The sequence below is a fragment of the Neopelma chrysocephalum genome, unplaced genomic scaffold, assembly GCF_003984885.1.
Source record: "Neopelma chrysocephalum unplaced genomic scaffold, ASM398488v2 Primary Assembly neopelma1_97116, whole genome shotgun sequence".
In the NCBI taxonomy this organism is placed as follows: Eukaryota; Metazoa; Chordata; class Aves; order Passeriformes; family Pipridae; genus Neopelma; species Neopelma chrysocephalum.
In genome coordinates, this window is record NW_020925758.1 from 2,171,468 (window position 1) to 2,194,404 (window position 22,937).

The following is a 22,937-nucleotide window of genomic DNA, read 5'->3' on the forward strand; positions in this document are numbered from 1 at the left end:
AATAATCTATACAGTATCCTGCATCCTGAATATTCTGTGCAGCTGGTTCTCCATCTCATAAAGGATGCAGGTGACTGGGAAAAGGTTCGTGAAGGCTACAAAGCTGTGGGACTGCTAGTGTTGGAGGGATGACTACAACTCAACCTGGAAAAAAGACAACCTGAAAGTTTCATAGATGCCTATGAAATCATGACTGATATGCAAAAGGTGGACAGGGATTGCCAGCAGTCAACAGGCAACTGGTCTCATCCAGTACAAGGAGCCCAGGGCACAAAATGAGGCTAAATTTGGCTGCTCAAAACATCAGAAGCTGGTTTTCTTTTCCCCCACAACCTGTATTTAAGCTGTGGAGTTTATTGCCACAGGATGCTCTAAGCTGCTAAAAGTGTGCCTAGGTTTTAAAAAGTCACTGGTCGTGTTCATGGAAGAAAAAAATCCATTGAAGGTTATTAAAAACAAGACATCATGTCTAGGTCAAAAAACCCACGAGCAGTAAATCACGAGTAACTAAAACAATATTCTGGGAACATATCTCTCACAGCTCGTGTGCTTTCACAAAGTGTCTGCTTTCATCTGTAACTGGGAACAGGGCACTGGCACGGATGGAACTTTGGGTCTGACCTGGTCCAGCTTTTCTGGTGCTTTTGTTGCTTTATTCCCACCCTACAAAGGCCATAATGCTGCCACTTCAGTGAGTCCTGTCAGCCCACCTACTACCAGAGCCTATGCAGGGAAAGGGCACAAAAACAGGCTTTGCCCTTCCTCCCCTGGCTTCCAGATCTTCTGGCTGCACCGAGGAGCTGTAAAGCCTGATGGTTTAATCTCCCAGGCCTTCGCTGGGAACGAGGGGAATATTGAAAGAGCGACTCTGCAACACATCCAGGTGCTGAGGATGGCCAAAACCACTTTGGGATGCTGGTGGAGCTGTAGTGGTGTGGGAGATCTTCTGGATCAGGGATGATTGGTGTCTGGGACTGAGACCTTTAGCACGGAGATGAATTCACTCAGGAAAGCCCTGGCAATCAGGGTGTTGCACATCACCAGGAAAAGACCTGGAGGACTATGCCCACAGTCTAAAAAGTCAACTTTGGCACGTCTCCCTTTATTTCTGTGGATCCACAAGGCACTTCCTGAAATGCTACTAAATCTACTTCCAAACAACCAGAGGCAGAGAATTTCCATCATGAAATACTTCAACATATTATTTGTGAATTAAAATACTTATACAAGGATATTCTTGGGGATAAATTTCCCAGTTGTTTGCTTTAGTGGAGTAAGCATAGCATTAAATTACAGGGAAGCGCAACTATTATCTCATAGTTTTCTTTTTTTTATTATAGACTTTTTATCCACATGAATGATAAAGAAACTACAACAGAGTTAAATACCTTTTTTGATAACAGTGATTATATTCTTAATTACACTCAATATTAAATTGTAAAATATTTCCAGAGGAGTACAATCGTAATTCGTACAGCAGGCAAAATACCAGGGGAGGGAAGGGACGAGGGAGAGGGGTGTGAGAATCTCCAGTTTGCTTTTAAAAAGCACTGTGTATGGCTAACGCTGCTCTATCCATCCATCCATCCATCCATCCGTCCACCCAAATCTGGCTCTGGCCCATCTGGTGAGACGTTCACTTCTTTCCATAAAACAACCACTATCCCAAAGCAAGAGATGAACTGGCAGATGTTGTCAAGTGTCTGTGGCGCTGAAAGGACCAGCAGTTCCTTTCACAGCTTATCTGCACGATTCGTCAAAAGCATTTTCTCTATCAACTTCAACAGTCCTTCTAAAAACACAAAGACTTAAACTTTGGTACCACCCAAAAAAAAAAAAAAAAAAGATCAAGGACAGGCATTTTTTTTTTTTGTGGTTTTGTGTTTACTAATAAATGGCTGCTACATTCTATTTGACATGGTTGTCCATGATACTATGAGGTCACTTGTCCTTAGGTTCAGAGGAACCTGATTTTTTTTGTTATTTAGATCCCCAAACACTTCCATTTCACAGTCTATATACAAGTCAGGTTTCTGACTGGGTTATAACTTATAAGGTAACAGCTGCAAAAACTCTTGTGCCTCTGGGAATTAAAAAAAAAAAAAAAAGAGAGAGAGAGAAAGAGAGAGAGAGAGAAAAAGTGTTACTAACATTAAGTCCAAGCTTGAGATACTCACAGAATTATGACAATTATTTGCAACCCTTGAAAAAGCAACACACATAGGTCACCTGCTCTAGGAGCATCCTTTGAGAGTTTGCTAGTGAGTATCTGCAGGGTCTTGTGGAAATATCCACATTAATGATGAAGTGCAAGTTTTAGCTGACTGCAGTGTGAATAAACACAACAAGACCTGCTGTGGAAAGGAGCACAAGGCCCAGCAAGGGCAGCTGAGGAACACAGAGCACGAACTGAGTGGCTGAGGATCTTCACCCCCTGGGTGTACTGTGTGGGTAAGGATGTGCTCATGTGTCTCTTCTTGAGGAGACTCTTTTCTTCTGCTTGGCACATTTGAGGGCCTGAAATCGCTCCTGAACAACACAGTTGTGATTCTCTGCTTGGCTGATTTAGCTTAGCAGTTAAGTAACAACTAATCTTTCAAAAGCACCGGGGCCTGCTTGTAGAAATCCCTGTTGTCTGCAGGGATGGTGTGCCTCTGGAAACAAAAGCAGCGTGAGGAGCTCATCCATCCTTCACACTCTCGGCAGACAGGCAGGAAATGCTCGTTGCTGTGGTGCCAGCACCTCTTTCCTTGCAGGGATTGTCAGCTGATGGAAACCTGATGCTGGGAACAAACGGTGCCTTTTCCTCTGGTGCTGCCATCCTCAGGCAGGCTTTTATTGTACAGCCAGTGCTGTGGACAAGGCTCTGAGAGCAGGGCCTGCTGCTTCTCATCTGGGGAGGCGTGCTGTTTTATTCAGGGTATTAATATCACTGAATTTGTTTTAAATCAGCACTCAGATTAATCTACGCTCAACCAGAAAGTGCTGGCAGTCAATAAGAAAGTCTGCACAAGAGGCCAAAACAGACCAACTCCATGCTTAGATTAATCTCCTTATCTCAGCAGGCAGAGCTCAAGGCCACAGATACTGGTTATCTGGTTACTCTGTACTTACCCCTAATGTTTTTATTTTTAAGTATCTGCTTCTTCCATAGCTCAGGCAAACCTCCTTCATCTGTACTATCAAACCCTTCTCAGATGTCCCAGACTTTCTCTTGAATACCTCTGCTTTGTGCATTGCTGAGATCTCTATGTTTGAATAGCTCTTTTTTTTTTCTAATCCCACTACTTCGGGGATTTTTTCAGTGAATCCACAAGCCAGATTTTGTGACATAACACAGTAGCAGGGCTACCAGCTTTTTGCCTCTGTCTCCAATCCCTAATCCTCTTGTTTTGGTTTGGTTTGTTGTTTTTTTTTTTTTTTCAAAAAAAGGAAAAAGGGGGACTTTATTTAAATGTCAAGACTTTAGCACTCAAAACTGGACTCTCCCAGGCCACTGTTGATGGAGATGGTGTTTCTACTAACTGAATTCTTCTAATAAGCAGTTCTGAAAAATGCAGTGTTGGGTTTAGGAAGGCCCTGCACATGAGCAGCAGGATAATTTCCTTCTGCAGCACACCGAACTACAGATCAATAGTCAGTGGGGTCCTGTAAAAATCCAAAAATATCCTAATATGCTGCTCTTTCCTGGAGCTAAAGGAGTTCCATTAAGGGTAGAAAAACCCATTCCCACCTGTTCACGTGTGAACGTTTTTCTACACTGTGAATGCCAAGGTATTTCCCTCCTTCCACTGGAAGTAAAATGACCTTGATGACACTTCCAGTGTCAGGAAAAGCACATGCTCAGGTGATCAGAACCATAGAATCACTGAATGCTTTGGGTTGGAAGGGACCTTAATGTCCATCTCATTCCACCCCCCACCATGGGCAGGGACACCTTCCATATCCCAGGTTGCTCCAAGCCCCGTCCAACCTGGCCTTGGACACTTCCAGGGTTGAGACAGCCACAGCTTCCCTGGGCAACCTGTGCCAGGGCCTCACCACCCTCACAGTACAGAATTTCTTCCTAATATCTACTCTAAACCTACTCTCCATCAGTTTGAAGCCATTCCCCCTCGTCCTGTCACTGCAGGACCCAATGATCAACTCTCAGCACTATCTCCCACTCCAGTGAAGCCTCGTAGCTCACACCACGTCAGTTATCAGCTTCAGCTTGTATCGAAAAACCTCCACAGACAAGGCTCTGACACCAGAATCAGTAACATCAAACAACAGAACGATCCCATTAATTCTGGCAATGGCTGCAAACAAAAACCAGGTCAGGTGGAACAAAGTTTCTTCTTGCACAAGCTCACCTTTAGCTTTTGCTGAGGTGTGCACCGAGCTTTTCTTTCCTGATCAAACTTGCTGCATAGGGAATCTGGAAAGACACAGAAACAAAGATTCTGCTTTAAGCCAAGGTTTGGTTAATGCAATATCCAACCTGGAGACTCCTGTAAATGAAAGGGTTTATTTGCCTTCCTGGAAACAGTGAGGAATTTTAGGAAACAAGGCCTTAAATAAAAAGTTTGAAGTCTTCAGGAAACTAAAAAATGGCCTGAAATAAAACAACAGATAGATCTTAAAATTCAATGTAAAAGATGTCTTCTGATGCTTTGTTTCTATTCAGTTGCTGACAAAGAGCAAAGTCACCTGAGAGATCACAAAAAATCAGCTGTCTGTGACAGAGCAGGCAATGCACACTGATCCCTGCACAGCCAAGATACAGCAGGTTGGGAGTATGAGACTTCATGTATTTATATCACCATAATTAGGAAGTTCATAATAGTTATCTCTGACTTGCACCAATCTGAGGGGAAGCCACTGAAGTGGAACAAATAATTAAAGAAAAACAGAGAACATAGGCATACTAGGGAACATAGTTATATTTAGAAACAAAGTGGGATGATGTGCTCACTGGCCACTGGGAATACAGTGCGGGGCTGCTCTTCTTCAATGCCTTGCCTTTAGAATGCAACAAAACTAATTTGCTCTGAGATTTCTCCATAGCTGGGAATCCAAGTGACTACAAATTCTTTGATGATGTCTTTTGGAAGGACCTTTGGAGGAATTCAGGCTGGGATAAAAAAATATCAGTGTCCCTACGCTCGTAGGTGCTGCTGCACGCTGAGGTGACCTGCTTCTGCTGCCAGGATCTCCAGGATACCCTCACAAATAATGTCAAATATGTTACTGCAAGCTGACAAATATGTCACCTGAAGTCAGGAGTAAGGCCTTACTCCTGCACAAACAGCAGAAGCAACAGAGGCAAAAGCACAGAGTTCAAGCAACCTGCCCCACACACCTAAGGACATGGTAGAGCACATGAATTTTCATCCATATCCACTGATCCCATACGTTCTTGAACATCCCTGGTTTTGATTTTAAATGCATTATGCCCACAGTGTGTGAGGATGTTTGTGTGAATTGTGCTCAGCATGTGTCTGGGTTGGTGTAAAACATTGTGTCTGCAATGACAGTGAGAGACACATCCATCCCCGACTACCTCAATAAGGAAAAGAGCAGGGAAGGATCAGGATGAGGGGAAAGAACGGAGCATCTGCAGCTCAAGAACTAACCCTTTCATTTCTCAGGGAAGGAGGTCAATCTGATTGAAAGCAGCAGCACAAGGAAGCAGGAGTGCCTGTGGCTGAATGAAAGCAGAAGCCTTTCCTGGGGGGCACACTGCTTCCTCCACCATGCAGCCCTGGAAAAAGGGAAATGTGTGTGCACAAGCCACTGACGGCTGGAAAAGACTAAGGATCCAGGCGTTTTGGCTGACTACTCTTATAGCCCCTACCCTTGGCAGAAGCTAAAAGCCACCAGGAAGCTTGCAGCCAGATCTCCTCAAAAAACCAGAGCCCTCCCCTCCGCTAACAGAGCTGCCTCCCAGTGCTTGTAAAGGCCAGAAAGCTCCTCCCCAGACTGCAGCAGGGAGGACGGTGCAAAGAAGCTGTTTACCTGATCACCCCTGGCCAGGGTTTAGATTCAAAAAGGAGCCACCGACAAAAATAACCAGCACATTCCAGCTGGGACCTGTGATGCCTCACCCGCTGCTTTCTGCCTCTTTCCCACTCACCACGGCCAACAGGCAACTTGGGTTTGCTTGGCCGCCGGTTATGTAGGACATCTCCCAGGCTGTACTGACCTAGATAATACAACGGGGTACATTCTGTCAGAAATTAACTGTTCTTAATCCACTTCCCCGCTATATTTGGCGCATCGGCGCCTTTTTAACGTGCGTTGGTTTATCCGCTCTCCTGGAAATAAATGTCACTGGGAGAGGTGGGTGTTCAACAGGGAAATGACTACTTTCTTCGTGAGTTAAATCACCTACAGCGTCATCTTCTACTTTTGTCATTGTAAGAGCATTTGGCAGCTCTGGTGCTGCGGTGGAATAGTATTTACTCCCCTTCAGTGCGTACAGGGTGACTGTTGTGATGAAGATGGGATCAGCACTCAAACGGGCATGGAGATCCAATGGGTGGCCCTTAACAAAGGGGCCCACAGCAATAACAAAATTGCAGGCAGTTTGGATTCAAGCAGCAAGAAATCAGTTTCTTATGACTAAGCCCACATTGACAGGAGATACGACACAATGAGGGCAGATCCGAAGAGCAACCCCAAGGGAACTGCAATACGGACACTAGGTCCTTCTTCCTACAGGCCAACTCCAGTTTAGTCCTGAGTACTGATCACCTGTTAGGAGGTAGAGCACACTCCTATGTGCATTCCTTGAACACATCCTCATCTGTTTCCCATGGAAGGAATCCAGACCCAAGCTCTGGGTCTGCTCCACAACATGAACGAAAGCGCAGGAAATTGGGTGGGATTGGGGATTGATTCATTTCTAAAGTGCAGGTCTGACCCCTGCTACAGACACTTGGACACCAAAGGAGCTTTGGCACACCATCCTCTTTCGGAGCCCTCACTTTTTCACCCCATCTTAAGTGAGGTACACAAAGACACATTACCCTGACTTCTCTTGCTTAGAAAAAAGATTTTGCACACAGGCAATAGCAGAGGATGTGCTTGTGGTTCTCTGTACGTCCACATCCATTTTTGATCAGACTTTCTGCAGATTCTAAGGGAAAGGAAGCTATTGCTTCTATTTTTAATATCCCTGCAAGGCGTTTCTTTTGTCTAACATTTGAATTTACAGGAGAAGGAGGCCCAGCTCTGTCCTACCAAGGCATACACAAATGGATTGTCAAGACAAAAGTTTTGCTCTCTTGTCTTAAAAAAAAAAAAAAAAAAAGGGCAACAGTAGCAAATAAAATAGAATTCTGGTGAAAATAGCACTTGTCAGCTCACTTTTGTGTGCCCATTCAGGGATGTGTATTCTACCTTCAAAAGGACATATTTCCAATTCGTAACACTAAACCCGGAGAGAACTCCACCAAAAATCAAATGAGGATAACAGAACATACAGAAACAGACCAGCAGTATCATCCCAACTGCTAAAGCACAGAAGAAGAAGTTAATTAGAATTTCTGGTTTGGGAGAGCAAGGTGATGAAATCTCCCTCAGAGTCTGCAGGACACACGGTTCCAGAAATGCTCTTTTACCTGTCATTATATGTGTGTGCCTGTGAACAGGCACTCGAGCGCAAGATGCAGCTCAAGAAATCCAGGAGCCGTTCTGCTGAACAACTCTTTGCCTCTGACACTCTTGTCAAGGTCAGTCATTCCAGCTGGACCCCTTCAAGGAGAGGACAAAAAGCAGAAATGCCCATAAAGCACTGCAATTTCACATTTCCTCTTCTTGAAACTGGAGTGACAGCTGTGCAGAGACCGAGGCCTCTGCCTGCAAAAATAGGGATACTCCTTGTCTGTATAATGAATAAATTAGTTGTACAAAGCAGCAACTTTCCATGTACAACTTAAAATAGGAATTAAACTTTCTGGTGGTTTGTTTTTGTTTTTTTTTTTTTAATTACAGTGGCACCCAGAGGAACATGATCTCATACCTCTGAAGATTTACCAGTATTACCAAATGGTGGATTTTTTCTTCTTTTAAACATTCCCTGTGATTCTTTAAAGATGGTGCAGAGATGGAAATCAGTTTTGCAGGTGGATAGTTCTTGATTTATTTTATTGCCTGACTCTGAAGAACAGAGTTGATTCAACGCAGCACTTAGAGCAGAAAGCCATAAAACATAGAAGAGTTCCAGATGGATCCAGTTCTGAGCTCTGACATTATTATCAGCTCAAAGTTAGGCTACTAAGGAGCAAGTCAGTTAAGGAATTAAAATACCCCAAACAAAACCAAACCAACAGTTCCCATTTAATCTGGAAAGACAAAGGACTGCCTGAGTATTTCACATTTTCTAGCTAATCTCAAAAAACTGCCATCTTTCACCCCTATGTAAAATTAGTGGTATTGGTCACTACCTGATGTTCTGAACCACAGTGGGTGATGAACTGAGCTTTTCCTGATGGACAGGTCACCACTGAGGTCAGCACTTCCTGGGAACCCAGAAACTACTTGTAAGGGACCTCTGATAGGAAATTAAGAAAAGCTACTCTGTTTTCAGGAGACATAAATTTGTTCCTTGGTGTTCTACTTCTCTGTGGTAACATTTGAGAAGGGTTCAAGAAAACATGAAAGGATAAAAACCATCATGCTGGGAATGCTGCTTCTGATCTTCTTCTCTCACCAGGCAGCTTGGAAGAAAGTTCATGCCTTTAAAATTTGATCCACTAACACAGTTGCTCAGAAAACAGTATCACAGAGATACAGAGTCTCAAGTAGGAGCTGACTCGGTACTTTCTTCAGGTGCTGCGCTGTCCTGGCAGATGAATTCTGCTAAACACTGGACAGAAACTGACAACTCTAAAGGCAGGCGAGGCTCTTCTAAGGTCATACAATGTGTGTCATGAGAGAATTTACCTGAGAGAATTTACCTGCCTGGAACTGGCAGCAATTCCTTCTCACTGGCCCTTTTTGTACAGCTTAGTGACAACAGCCAGATGATCCACCAAATCACAGAATCTTTTAGGCTGAAAAGCCCTCTAAGATCATCGAGTCCAACCATTTCCCCAGCACTGCCAAGGCCATCACTAACCCATGTCCCCAAGTGCCACTTCCACAGGGCTTTTAAATCCCTCCAGGGATGGGGACTCCAACACTGCCCCGGGCCACTTGTGCCAGGGCTTGACAACACCTTCAGTGAAGAAATTTTCCCTAATATCCACTCTAAACCTCCCCTGGCACAACAGGATTCATATGCAAACCCCATATTTTATACATGGCCTCTGAGTGCCTGCACTGTGCTCAGCCAACCTGGGAGACAGCACTTTGAAAGAGCAGGCAGAGAAAAATTAATTCAGTGATCTGAGATCCATTTTCCAGTTAAATATGAGCGGAAATCAGTTGTTCCCTGGCACCGATGTGCTGAGAGCTTGGCACAAACAGGTTGCAAAACTTTCTGGTAGCTGCTCCAGACACTCTGATCAAATCCTTTTCTCTGAAACACAGGGAGTTCCACCTCCACATCAGGAAGAAATTCTTCACTATGAGGGTGACTGAGCACTGGAAGTGGAGTCTTCCTCACTGGAGATATTCAAAAGCTGCCTGGAAACGCTCTTTTACCTGTTATTATACGTGTGTGTGTGTGCCTGTGAACAAGAACAATTCTGAGTAACGTGCTCTGGGAGGATCCTGCTTGAGCAGGGAGGTTGGACTAGACGACCTCCAGACATCCAGGTCCCTTCCAACCTGAAACATTTTATGCTTCTCAGCAAAACTGGTGACCACACAACGTCCTGCTGCCCCAGCACCCTGCCAAGCCAGGCTGTGCCCAAAGAACTCAACACCCATCACCGGACACGTACCAGGACAGGACCCACCCCGCTTTCCCAATGATCTGAGCCTTACTTCCAACTTCCAGGAGGACACAAAATATTACTATTCTTTAACCCCGGAGAGGGCAGAGCACTAAAATAACCCCCCGCTGATTAAGCCCTGCTTTAAGCGAGGCTTTTGACGAGGATCGGGGAGCGCGGCCGCCGGCGGGTGCAGTGTCGGGCGGGGGGCGGCAGAGGGCGCCCGACCCCTCCGATCCATCCCCGCGGCTCCGCGATGGATTCCCCCCCAAAAAAAAACCGGGAGAAAAAGCATCACCGGCCACTGTTCGGCACCGTCCGGGCACGGGGCACCACCTTCACCCAGCGCTTCCCGTGCGACACTCAGGCTACAGCGGGAGCTGGCGCTGGAAAGCTGTCAGATGCGATTATATTTGCTTAATTTTTTTTTCCTGCCTCTTGTGTTCCAGACGTTTTTGACGCAGCAAACACGGCAAAGGTGGTTTAGGCAGCTTGAGGGGTTACAGTTCAGGGGCAGTGAAACCATCGTTCTGGCAAAACCTGCCTCTGGTGATCACAGTTACAAGGGATCAGGGAATCACAGAATTGTTTAGGTTGGAAAAGCCCTATAAGGTCATCAAGTCCAACCATTTCCCCAGCACTGCCAAGGCCACCACTAACCCATGGCCCCAAGTGCCACATCCACACAGCTGTTAAATCCCTCCAGGGATATCCAGGAAGGACTAATTTAAGTTGTATAATCCTTCAGCTGTGAGAAGAGCCAAAAAAACCCCCTGACTCTGGGCATTTACATTGTTTGTAAAATAATTTTTAAAAAGCAATTAAGCCAAGTTCTGTGGCTAATTATACCAGTAAATTTGGAGTTCAATACTGCAAAGGTATACATCCATGAAAGTCTAAGTAAAATTAGGATTTAAGTATGCATTAAATACTTCTGCTTTTCTCTTTGCACTTCTATGTTAACAAGAAAATTAGGCTAAAGCTCTGTTAAAGCAACAGTACAGCATCTCAGGTACAAAAGAAAACAACCTGCCGCTGGTTAAAAAAAAAATAACAGCAATAAACAAAACAAAAAGAAAAAGGAAGAAATCAAAAGTAGCCATGCTTCTCCTGTATTCTGCACCAAAAGCTTTAATTCATCCATGCCATAACCCAAGAAGGCCAAAGTAGTTCTATCGTTACCACATTCAGTTCATTAATCTTAATTCTAGACGTAAACATACAAGATATATTCACATGAATGAATTAAAGTAACTGCAGGGATTATCACCTCGAAAGTGCTGACTCCATCTCAGTTATCAACCAAGACATCGCTGAAGATTTCTTTACCAGTCTTAAACAGACACACTCGTTATTTGCAGCAGTCTCTCACTTCTGCATATGCAAATATCATTTTATCTGTCTCAGTGTCACAACCTGCCTCACAAATACGAGCATAAGGACTTACTGATGATTTGACAACATTCCTATTAGTAATAATTAAACTCAGGCAGGGACAGTGAGGGAAGAGGTCCTGAATTGCTGGGGCAGTGCATTAAATGTTGAAACTATTCCCTCTAAGTAAATTCAGACAGCTCTGCTTAATGATTAAATGACTATTAGTCTTTCCGTAGTGTGCGTCAGTAAGTGGAAAGGGTGTGAATTACATGATCATATTTCTTTTCCTGCCCAAGAAAATCAGAAAAAAACCGACCACAGCTGGCTCACTGGAAGTCTGGGATATCCAGTTTCAGAAGCAACTTCACATTTGGGACACAAAGTGAATGGCAGGGGTGAGCCATTCTCTCTTTGGGAAGGGGAGGCTTGTTGGCTCCAAGCTCAGCTGACACAAGAGATAAAGGCTGAGGTGGCCCCGTAAACTCTGTGCTTCACAGCAGGAATTGGGCAGGTCACCTGCCTCAAATACAAAGCAGTAGGGGTGCTTTTCAGGGTGGCATCTTCTGTGACAGTGAAATTCACAGATCAAGCCAAACTCCCTGCCTGGCATCGACAGACAAAGAGGGACGTGGTAAGAGTTGGACACATTAAAGGAAAAGAGTGGAGACCAGCAGCAAAAAAAAAAAAAAAAATATCCAGAGATGTTCTGGACTTGAGTTTCCTCCATTACCAACCTCTTTCAAACACCCTCTATCTCTCATTGAAATCTCCCAAGTCAGCAGGAACAGGGCGCGTGAATGTTCGGCAGCTCTAAAAATAAGGCCAGTCCTAAATGCGTCCAAACACCGGCACACAGGTTTGACAATCCTGGCCTTCAGCTTTGTTTTTATGTCCTAACCCATCAATTAGAAAATGACAGTACCAGGAGGCTGGACAATGCCTTCTCTGCACCATGGCCCACGACAAGCAGAAGGAAAATTTAAGGTGCTGGAGCACAGGGTTGATTCAGGGAAGTGGGGATATTTGGCAGAGCTGCCTCGAAACGAAGGGCTGTTAAATAATGTCAGACTGATCACGGAGAAAGCACTAGCAAAGCAAGTATTAGCTGACAGCCTCCTGTTTGTTACCATGCCCTGCTCTTAAAACCACTAATCAGTGTTTGAGCGTGAAACATCTTCCCATGCTCCAGCCGCCTTCCTGGCACTGGATTAAGTATGTCAAGTTTTCAAAACAGCACAGTTGCATGCGATGATCTAGAGTTGCACTAACACACAGGCAAAATCCCTCTTGGTTTTAAAATAACAAGCAAGAGACCCAACAGTAAAGTGTGCCTGCACTGAATTGTGTTTTGGCAACTCGATCCTTTACTGCTGAGTTAAGCACTTCTTCTAGTGTCTGAAACGTGAAAAAGACACATCCTAAGGTTTATTTGCTGGTGAGAAGCTGGGCTCACACATATTCCCTACCGAGGGCTGAAATGCACCCCTTGGCAGCTCACATGAGGTAGAAACATTTAACTGTTTACTGATTCAATGCTCCCATTCCTCCCTGCTGAAGCACCTCTCGGTGTCGAGTCAACACATTTCATTTAGTTGAAACATGAAGACCCATCTGGTTACTGTATGAAAGTAAATCTCCAGGTAATTAGGCTCTAAACCAGCTGAGAACTGCACACTTAGGTCTTGCTAACTACAAGGTAATAGGAGTTCGGTGATAGTGCATCTGCATGGCTCACAAAGGAAAAGTTTGAGGTGTGCATTTAAAGAACATAAAGCAGCAGCTCATAGCATTTTCAGTGGAGAAGGCAGACTTACAATTTGTAGCTGCTGTACCATTTCTTCTCTGTACGCCAGTTCCCGCTTCATCTGATCTTGAAAATTATCTGTGTGAGGGGGGACAAAAAAAAGCAGATGAAATAATTAAAACAGAGACCACACAGCAGAATTCATATAAATCAAATTATATCAAACCCAGTCACCACTGATGAACCACGAAGCACTACACAAAGCCTTTCAGCCAATAAAAATGTGTGCCTAAAAAAAAACTTAAGTATTAGAAGACACTACAGACAACAGAAAAACTGTGAAAAAATCAGATTTGGCCACTTCCCCAATCAGCAAATCAAGGCTGCTAAGTTTCTGTTGCTACCATTTATTCCCAGTTATTTTTGTTGATGGGAGAGACTCTGCAGTCATTACTCAAACTTCTACCAACACTGAAGAGAGGAGCAAAAACTTGCTTTGGCATAAATCTGTTGGACATCAACAGCAATGTCCAACATGTGAGAGGAGAAAGCGTTCAAGGATGCAGAGTTTGATTTGTAGCGTGTAACACTGTGCTTATGGCTTTGAAAAAAACTCAGACTAAAGCTCCACAAACAATGACGCAGAACTCAGAAGGGAAAAAGTCTTTGAAAGAAAGACCCTTGAACAGCTGGGTTACAGCACAGTCCTGCCTTCCTGCTCCAGTAGATCCTCCTTCCCTTATTTTCCTCCTAAGTAACCATTTCAGACAAAACTTCATTCGGTGGAAGATTAACTGCTGGTCTGTGTTCAATAACTTTGCTGTTGGAGCGTGGGAAAAAGAAAAACATAAACAAAACTATTGACAAGAACCAAGTAACTTGAAGAGCTGCCTTGGTGGAGATCTGGAGGTGCAGTGATGGACTGTTAAATGGAAGGGGAAAGAAAACCCATTCCAACCAGTATCATTTCGATCCGGGAAACAAGCCTGTCCTGGAGCACGGAACCAGTGAGGTGAATGACACTGGAAAACATCATGGAGAGCCTGGAGAAGGGAACTGCAAGGCCAAGGTGGCTAAAATGGTTTATTTACAGCTAACCAATTAAAAGAGTCACAGAGTCATGCTGGCTGCTGGGACACTAGCCTGGGAGTCAGGAAGCCTTGGCTCTGCTGGACTCCTGTGTGTGTCTCCATGTCTCCTTTCACTACAAGCAAAGCAGGAATAACAGCCCTGCTTCACCTGCCAAGTGGGTTGGGAGGATTAATGGATTAAAGGACTGGGATGCTTTGATAGCACAGCAGTGTGAGTGGCAGAACTGCCTAAATTGCAATGGAAAGATCTGGGCCCAGGTGAGAATGTGCATCTCCTATAAATAACCTGTGCTGCTGCAACGCTGGGAACTCACCCGCTCTCAGACTGGCCGTGCAGCCTCTGCACCACTTCCCAACCCCAAAAAAACAGGAGCAGGAAGGCAGGAGAGCAGCCGTGGCACGACTCAGTGGAGGGGAAGGATGTCCCTCATCTGCAGGGAAAAGGGGATTTGTCACCATCAAGAGTGGGCATAGCAAGGCTGGAAGAAAGTACAAGTGGGCAGAGCTCTGTCCTCCTCTCTCACACATGAATTTTGCCCTCTCTGAATGATGAGTCAAGTTGCTAGTTAAAAGGCAAGGAGGCAGGAAAAGAGCGGTGAAACAAAGAAAGAGAAATTTTGGTGGGCTGAAGCCATCAGGAGTCCAGCACTGTCACATAGAAAGGGACAAGATAACATCCAAATGCAGTTCTTCATATTTCAAGTAAATTCCCACAGAACTTTTCAGCTTATTCCCTCTACTACTCCAGCTTGATAATAAAAATAAGCCAACAGAAATAAAGCAGGTTTACAATTCCTCTTTTCCTACCCCCAGAAAAGTCATGTTGTATAAAAAGGTGATTCCCTCCTGCCCTGGTCACTGAAGGCTGATAAATCTGTGCTAATTCCTATTGAGGTCCTCCAGCTTCACTCTGGGTAGGCTTTAAGGAGAAATTTTCCATCTTTCCTCAACGCTTTCCTCCTGACTGCCTCTTTACGGGCTCATCACCTCTCAGAACAAATAGCTCAGAAATCTTTCTCAGTCCTGCACGGCAAATGTCCAAGCTCACAGTGGAAATGGGTGTTAATGGCAGGGATAGTGTATTTTTTTTTTCCGGCAGCATTAATCCGACTCCGAATGCTTACAGACAAAGCCATAAGCAATACCCCAGAGAAAAGATATGAATATTTAAATAGCTTTCTTAACACAAAATTAAATACTTTAAGTACCCAGACTACTTCTCCACCATTTTATTGCCACGGTTGTTAAATGCAGACGGATGAAATGCGGAGCAGCCGACACCAGCGGCACAAACCAGCGGAGGGTTCCAGGAGAACCTGTCACCAGGCACAGGTGCTTGTATTTCTATCAGGACAGCAAACACTCTGCTTTTCTACAAGTGATCTGATCTTTGGGGTTTTTTTTTAATTATTTTCTTCAGGTGATCTCTGCTTTGAGAGATCTTACAGCCAACGGAAAACCTCACCTGCGGCTCTCAGGTACACCAGCAACATGAAACATAGAGGTGCAAGCAGCAGAAGACAAGGTCTGCTGTTTTATAAAACACCACAGTCCACGTTTCAAGCAGGTACAAGAAGCCACAGAGAAGCTTGGAGCATAGCACTGCTACAAGAGCTTGCAAATGAGCTCAGTTCTCATTTAAGAGTGATTTCCATGAGGAAAACTCTGAAACCAAACACCACTTACACACAAGAATGCACAGCCCTGCTGTGGATAGTGGTTTATGACCATTAACGTGTAATACCCTGAATGTGCTCTGTTCCAAGTGCAAGACCCAACAAAAGGTGACTTTGGAGTTAACTCCAGGTAACCTGACAGAAGCACTTTCTAGAGAGACATAGTGTTACCTTTCACATCTCATGTGTTTCCTCCCTGCTGAAACAGGGATGAGTTTTCCCCTATATAAAAAAACACCAAGAAGACTTGAAATTCAAAGGCTTCTTATGCATCTGAACAGTTCAAAGCACAGGGAGATCCACCAACAACCATCGGAGTGCGAATTACCCTGGCAGTGTGTTCCTGTCCCTGGCGGCTTTAGGGATGGGACAGAATTCCAGTCTCCATGACTGCTCACCCTGGTGCTGCACGGAGCCAGACTGGGATATAAAAACCTGTAACCTGCCTGCTCTTCGCTCCCTCCTGCAGCCTCAGGAATTTCCAAGCCATGATAAATCCATCAATACAATTTTAATTTTACCTCAACTTCCATTTAGTTGGATCTCCAAACCCTTCTCTCCCTAGCTCCTCTTTACCCAAGACCACCAGAGGCAGTTTCTAACTTGGGAAACCTGGCAAAGTAGTTTCTAAATACTTGACCTATAGCAACAGCCCTGTTCAGCATCAAGAGCCTGGAACAGAACCCCTCTCTTTCGCAAGAACACATACTGCTGTAGAGGGCAAACCACCCTTACCATGGATTTACACTAATTTGCTTTACAAAGACCGTTTTTCTTGTTCTATTACGTGTGGAGGAGGGGCGGGTTTTTTTGGTAAATCTAAATCTGTAAATAGGTTTTACGGTCACTTGTAGGTATTGTTTATAGCACATTATCTGTTTTCTATTTTAATCCTGAAGAAAATTGACCACTACTTTGTGGTACGTTGAAACCACATATTTTTCAAGCCAGCATACAGCAGTCACCACTTCCTTGGTCGGCCGTACGTGTTCTTTTCTTTTATTTGAATTGTATTTCATGTGGTTTAATTGCAGTGTTTATTTACATGGCAATGACAGAGCATTAATTTTACTGCAGAAGAACAAAAGGATAAATAAGAGACCTGAATGGCAGAACTCCAAGGTGCCACTTCGCCAATACCACACAGCAGTGTTTTGATCTACACAAATTATTTGAAAATTACCTCACTCCCAAACCCAAGTAATGACTGTATTTATTCTGAAGGATGAGGTTATACTCCTTTCATTAATATCTGTATCACGTCAGGCGACTCTTCTTTATTTATGGAGCTGTCTACATATGTCAATATTTGGGCTGAAGACAGAGTCATTCCCAGAGTCTTTGCACTTCCTTGCTTCCCTGAACTTGCCTATCTGATGCTACAAGAAGGGGAAAAACATAGTTTCTTCAAACTTTAAACACATGAACCCTGCTAGGTGTCCATTTAGTCTCATTTAACACGTGCTCAGTGCATTCTGTCACCCCGGGATAGCAGCACTGCGCTCATCAGCTGCGGTGCAAGGGCCATGTCAAATAGCCCATCTCAGGGGGAACAATCTAAACAGGCATCTCTCATGCTTAAACACAGGCCAGATGAATTCTCCAGCATCAGCTACAACCACCTGAAAATGGGTATGAAGCACCTTGTCTTCAAAAGCCCCTAAGATGCTGGTTAAGACCAGTATCACTGTACCCCGAGAGACCCAAGATGTGTTTCTCCTTCCTGTATTCAGTGTTACCAAAACCAGTAAAATATACACCAGAACAGACACCCAGCTTTATAAGACTGCCTGGGGAGCCTGCAAAACCACACCAGAAGTGCCACCATAGAATCATGGGAGTGGTTTGTGCTGGAAAGGACCTCAAAGACCATCTAATTCCAACCCCCTGCCCAGGCAGGGACACCTTCCACCAGACCAGGTTGCTCCGAGCCCCGTCCAACCTGCCTCAGCAGAACTAAGCCAAAGATCCTGGCAACACAACTGAGAACATACCTCTCCCATCTTATCGACCTGACAACAACCAGCCACGCACACACAACACCAAAACCACAGAGATGTGTCTTACTGAAGACTGGGAAAGACGCGTTTCCTTTCAACACCTGGAATTCCTGTTCCAGTCTCCTTCGTAAGTCGATCTGCTCAAACAAAACCTTCTGGAGCTCCTCTAACAAAGAGAAAAGAAAAGTGGGTTTGATAGTCTGTGTAAATAATTCTTGAAGGAACAGTTGCAGAGCAATTCATTACTATAAGACAAAATATTTTAGCGCTTATTAGGAAAAAAAAAAGTGTTGCATAGACCTACAATAGATTTTGTGCAGAAAGCCATGAATATAAATCAATGTAATATATTATTTTAAAGTATTATATTACAGTGTCATGTATTGATTGATATATATGCATTAATCTCAATTATATCCACCCAAAGGTCCATATATTATTCATATGTTACTTGACAAGCTTAAAATATGGTGCAGAACAAAAGTGCTCCCTATTACCCTCATATTCTATTAAAACAAAGAGCAGTTTTATAATGTAAGAGGCCCTTATTTATTTTACCTTTCCCCATGTTTTCCACATCCTTCTTCAGCGAATGAGGTGAATTGGTTTCTTGTGTGTGTTCTCCTTAAAAAAACAGAGAAAGAAAAGAAGTTATTGATTTACTGATAGTGCCTTTTTTTTTTTGTCAGTGTTGTCCTTACTATGCAGCCGCTTCAGAGAATCCAGAGGAAAAAAAAGGGGGGGGGGGAACACAAAGAAAGAGTAAGATTGAGCTTTATCTACATTATCTCTGTGTGCGTAGCACAAGTATTTTGCAAACTCATGCTTTCTTCTCGTTTACTGAAGTATCTGCCTACAGCACAGGCTCTTGCAGACAGTATCTCCTCAGCATCTAGGACAGCTCTTCTTGCCAAACTGGTCCCTGCTTTCCCTCTAACCCCTCTTGGAAGATGCTCTTTATCAGAGAACAACCAGGAGCAAGCTGAGAAAGGGAAGAGCCTTCTCCACAGCCTCATCTCTCCTCCTCACCACGGGAAGTCTGTGCTGTCCATCTGGGCAGGACCCGGCTCCAAAATCCACAGGCAGAATCCCTTTTTTTGCACCTGCCTTTTTTGCCTTCGTCAGCTCTTCAGCTTTATCATCTCCCAGAGCTCCGTGGCACGGGCATGCTGTAACTGGATATAATTTATATCCAGCTGAGATAAAATTGACATTAGTGGTATTTGCATCTAAAAGATACAGCTCTGAGGTCAACCAATTCAGGGACTTCACTCTTAGGTTGCTCAAGTTAACTTTTGATCATATTGTAGCACAGAATTTTCTAGATAAGAGAATCTGACTGTTTCCAGACACATGCACGCCACTTCCTTCAGCTTTTTTTCCTTTAAAAAATAAATTTAAAATAAAAAAAAAATCTTCACCTGCTGTTGAGTTCACCTGGGTGACAGTTTGACTTAAAAATCAAACCTTCTGACAAAAGGTGTTATTTTCATTATCCTCTGGAACTGTGAAATTTTCCTCTGATTTCTATGAACTGGGTTTTGAACAAAAAGCTATGAAAAACTGCTTTTAAAATTGAAAATACCACTTTAGCTGAAATTGATGGGAGATTTTCTGTTATTTACAGCTGAAATAGAAATGGACTCCCGATAATTAAGAGAATATTTGGTAAATAACCAATTATTGAAGTAATTGGATTAATTCTTGTTTTAGTCCAGCCAGTAAATACACATCATTAACTCTACTGATAAGTAATCACAAGAGACATTTATATAAAGCTACTCATGTGTTTATGTATTTGGAAGAGAGAATCATGGAGAAAACATCTTGGTTTTTTGTTGTTTTGTTTGTTTGGATTTTTTAAATAAAAATCCATAGCACTGAAGAGGTCACCACACAACAGACAACAGTCACTTTAGAAATAATTGTGTCATCACAATAGGCTAATTTCAAAGTTGAATTGGAATGTCCTGTTATATATGCAGTCAGAAATCTTTCTGCAAAACATTTATTTCTGTTTTTAAAAATCGATGCAATCTTATATCCAGTAAACCTTGAAGTCTTAGTATATGAAACCTGTCCAATACCTATGCATTTTATCATTTGCTTTCTCTTCATTCCTTAAAAAAAAAAGCCAAAAAGCAACCACTCATTCAGGCATTTACATTTACACAACTGGTATCTGGTGCCAACAATTCCATTTTAAAAACCTGTTTATGTAACATAGTGATAAAAAAAAATAATTTTTAATTTTTTTTTAATAAAAACGAAGTATTTTCTAGAGTTGTCTCACCGCAGTAAAAGAAATAGCAAGCTTAAAAATATATCACTCTTTGGGCAGTGGTTTGAGGAGCTTCCACAATGTAAAAGGGTCTTTTTTTTTTTTAGCTAACACAATTCTGTTTTAAACTGGATTGCTAACAAAATAAATATTTTATTAAATAAATTAGGGTACACTACCATCAAAAGGGAGGAATTTAAGTTTAGGAAGGGTATTTACTGAATTATAAATACCAGTATGTTTCCAACCCATTTCTTCCGCCGAGGCTTTCTTTTCTGAAAGTTTTATGTGCAATTTTGAGGGATAACAGGCTCACAGACAGAAGGTAACTGGATTTTTCAAGGGGGAGGAAGAAAAAGGGGAAGACACTAGAGCATGGTGACAACACAGGTCCTTCCCACTGGCTCGTTTGAGCTTTCAGGGCCATATGATTTGAGGCTGCTGACTCGCTGAGACAGAAGAAGCTGCATCAAAATGAAAATAAGGGCATGTAGCATGAAGAACAACTACTCCAGCATCTGCAGCCTCCCTACTAAGCTGACAAACAGGCTTATTAGAAAATCCTCCATCCTTACTCCTGAGATAAGTAAAGAATGGGACTGGAAACATGAAGGTATTTAAAGGCAAAACCCAGTTATATATGGTTTTGCAGAATAATGGCATTTTTAAACGGCTTTCTGATGTTAAAAAAATAGTCTCAACATTGTTGTTGTTAATGGCAACAATAATCAGATGGGTTTCACCTTTCCAGTCCCCCTGAAAATGATAATCAGGAGCCTGCTCTTCTCCGTTTTTCCGTACTTCCCAGAGGCCTCATCATGCCTTGTGTGCTGCTCTACCTTAATTGAAAGGGAGGAGGTATTGAATATTTAACCAGCTTCCTTTCTCTTAAATGTTAATTAAAAGCTAAATAGGTGTTTAAAAACAAACAAACAGAAAGCCCAAAGAATTTTAATCAGTCTAAGGAAAAAATCACTTCCCCCTCCTAATAGCTCCACCATAACTCTCCTGGGCCTTGTCTACACACAAACTTGTAGCAGGGTTTAGAACAGCACTGAAAGCTGGGCAGCCCCTGGAGTGGACACAAAGGCTTTCTTTTTAAGAGAGATTTATTTAAGTTTACTCGGAAAAAATCAAACTACCTCATCCATCTGCTGGAAAAGGAGATGGAGTGTTTGCAGCTGGTTTGCAGCCGCCCCAGCGAAATCCTCTGGTGCCTCTCTGCTCTTCCCGATGAGCTCGGGTGCACAGACACTGTTATGGCTTTCCTAACCTGGGATGTGAGCATCCACCCACGGAGGGCGGGGGGGAAGGGGGATACAGCAGAGATGATGTGTGTGATCAGACACACCTCAAAACGACTCAAAAATCAGAGCTGTGGCAAACAGAGGCCCCAGTCCGTGCACCGGCACAACGTCGGCTCTCACGGTGCCGCCACTTTACGAGCTTGAATTTTGAATTTTTGAAACGTTTTGAATTTTTAAACGTTTGGGTTTTTAACGTTTCCAAATTTATTCTCCTCAAAAAGAAGTGCACTTTGACCTCGTTGTAAAAAAAACCCAAACCAGACACGGCCAGGTTACCTCTTCGTGCCGTGCCGCCCATAATAGCGGATATCCCGCAATCCTTCCCCAGGAAGCTCTCGGAGCGCTCTTCAAACAGCAGCTAGAAAAATTCCACGCTGTCCCAGACAACTCCGCTGTCTCAATGGGCGGCTGAACTGTCCAGCACAGAGTTCTGATGGTCCAGGAAAATAACCCCATTCTCCTGACTCTGCGCCTTGCACCCAGCTGGCGTCCTCTACAATTCTCACTACATCTGCACTGTCAGATCCCATCATCCAAAATCATCCATTTGCCCGTGTCTCTGCATCATCCTTGTTACTCCTGGACAGTAACTGTGCATCACAGAGCACACCTTATCTGACAAAAGGTCTTCACCTCACTCCTAACGCTGTTAAGCCCGTGGCATCGATGGTCTATCACAACTTAAACATCCACCAGTACTTTCAGCTGGAAAGCACTGTCTGCAGACATAAAGACCACAGCAGTAAGTTGTTGATATCTTCTGGATAGAAATATATATACATATATATATATATCCATTTAAAAAATATAGGCAGATGTGAACCAGCAGACTTTCAGAGCTCCAGAGGCTCCCTCTGTATTTGAAATTAATTACTCGCTCTAAGACATGCAAAGTTCTTGTGTATGTCCTGAAGAAATTCTAACCTTACTGAAAATATTCATGCATCCTGCATATTCATGCTGCTTTGGGGGGGAATAATCAATAGGATAATCAGGACTTAGCAAAATATGCCCACTTTAGGAAACTCAATATCCATCTTTTAAGTGTTTTCCTGTACTGGGGGCTGATAAACATCTTAAAAAAATCTGCAGTTTCAAATGGTATTTTGCCCCCAAAAGTGATTTAACTTTAAAACAAACTAGTTCTTTTTTATGCACAGATAAAGCCTCATTTTTAACATCCAAAACACGAACATCTGATTAAAAACCATCCGCACTGAAATACTAGCAGAGAGAGGGAAAAAGAGTTTCAGGATTTCAAACCAAACATTCAAAAACTGGGGTGTGACCAACTTAAAAATATGAAATGTTTTAAAAAGATAAGAAATCAGCTGGCTTTCAGTCTGAACTTTATGCATACATCTGAGACCTATTTCCTAATTTTTATTCTAGAAGCGCAAGAACTAGTAAATTTCAAATCCTTGGTTTAAATGGAAGGTGATATGCCCACCTCCTTCCAGAAGACAAGGTTTTAAAAAACCAGACAAATCACGCCTAATATTGCGAAACTTGCAAAAAATAAAGAAATTCAGCAACTACCCACTCTCTTTTAATAATTCAAAGAGAGTTCCTGAGCTCTTTAGTAATAGCAGATG

At 43.2% G+C, this 22,937-nt stretch overlaps 1 protein-coding gene across 1 annotated transcript in view; it reads right to left on the reverse strand.

The window, feature by feature from the left end:
* Positions 1–1,038: 1,038 nt before the first annotated feature.
* The window catches only part of SKOR2 (SKI family transcriptional corepressor 2), a 28,250-nt gene continuing 6,351 nt past the window's right edge, over positions 1,039–22,937 (reverse strand). The window contains 5 exon segments of the mRNA XM_027671668.1: positions 1,039–2,083; positions 4,356–4,420; positions 13,058–13,125; positions 17,822–17,920; positions 18,313–18,378. Coding sequence (XP_027527469.1) covers positions 4,358–4,420; positions 13,058–13,125; positions 17,822–17,920; positions 18,313–18,378 — 296 coding nt within the window. The 3' untranslated portion in view covers positions 1,039–2,083; positions 4,356–4,357.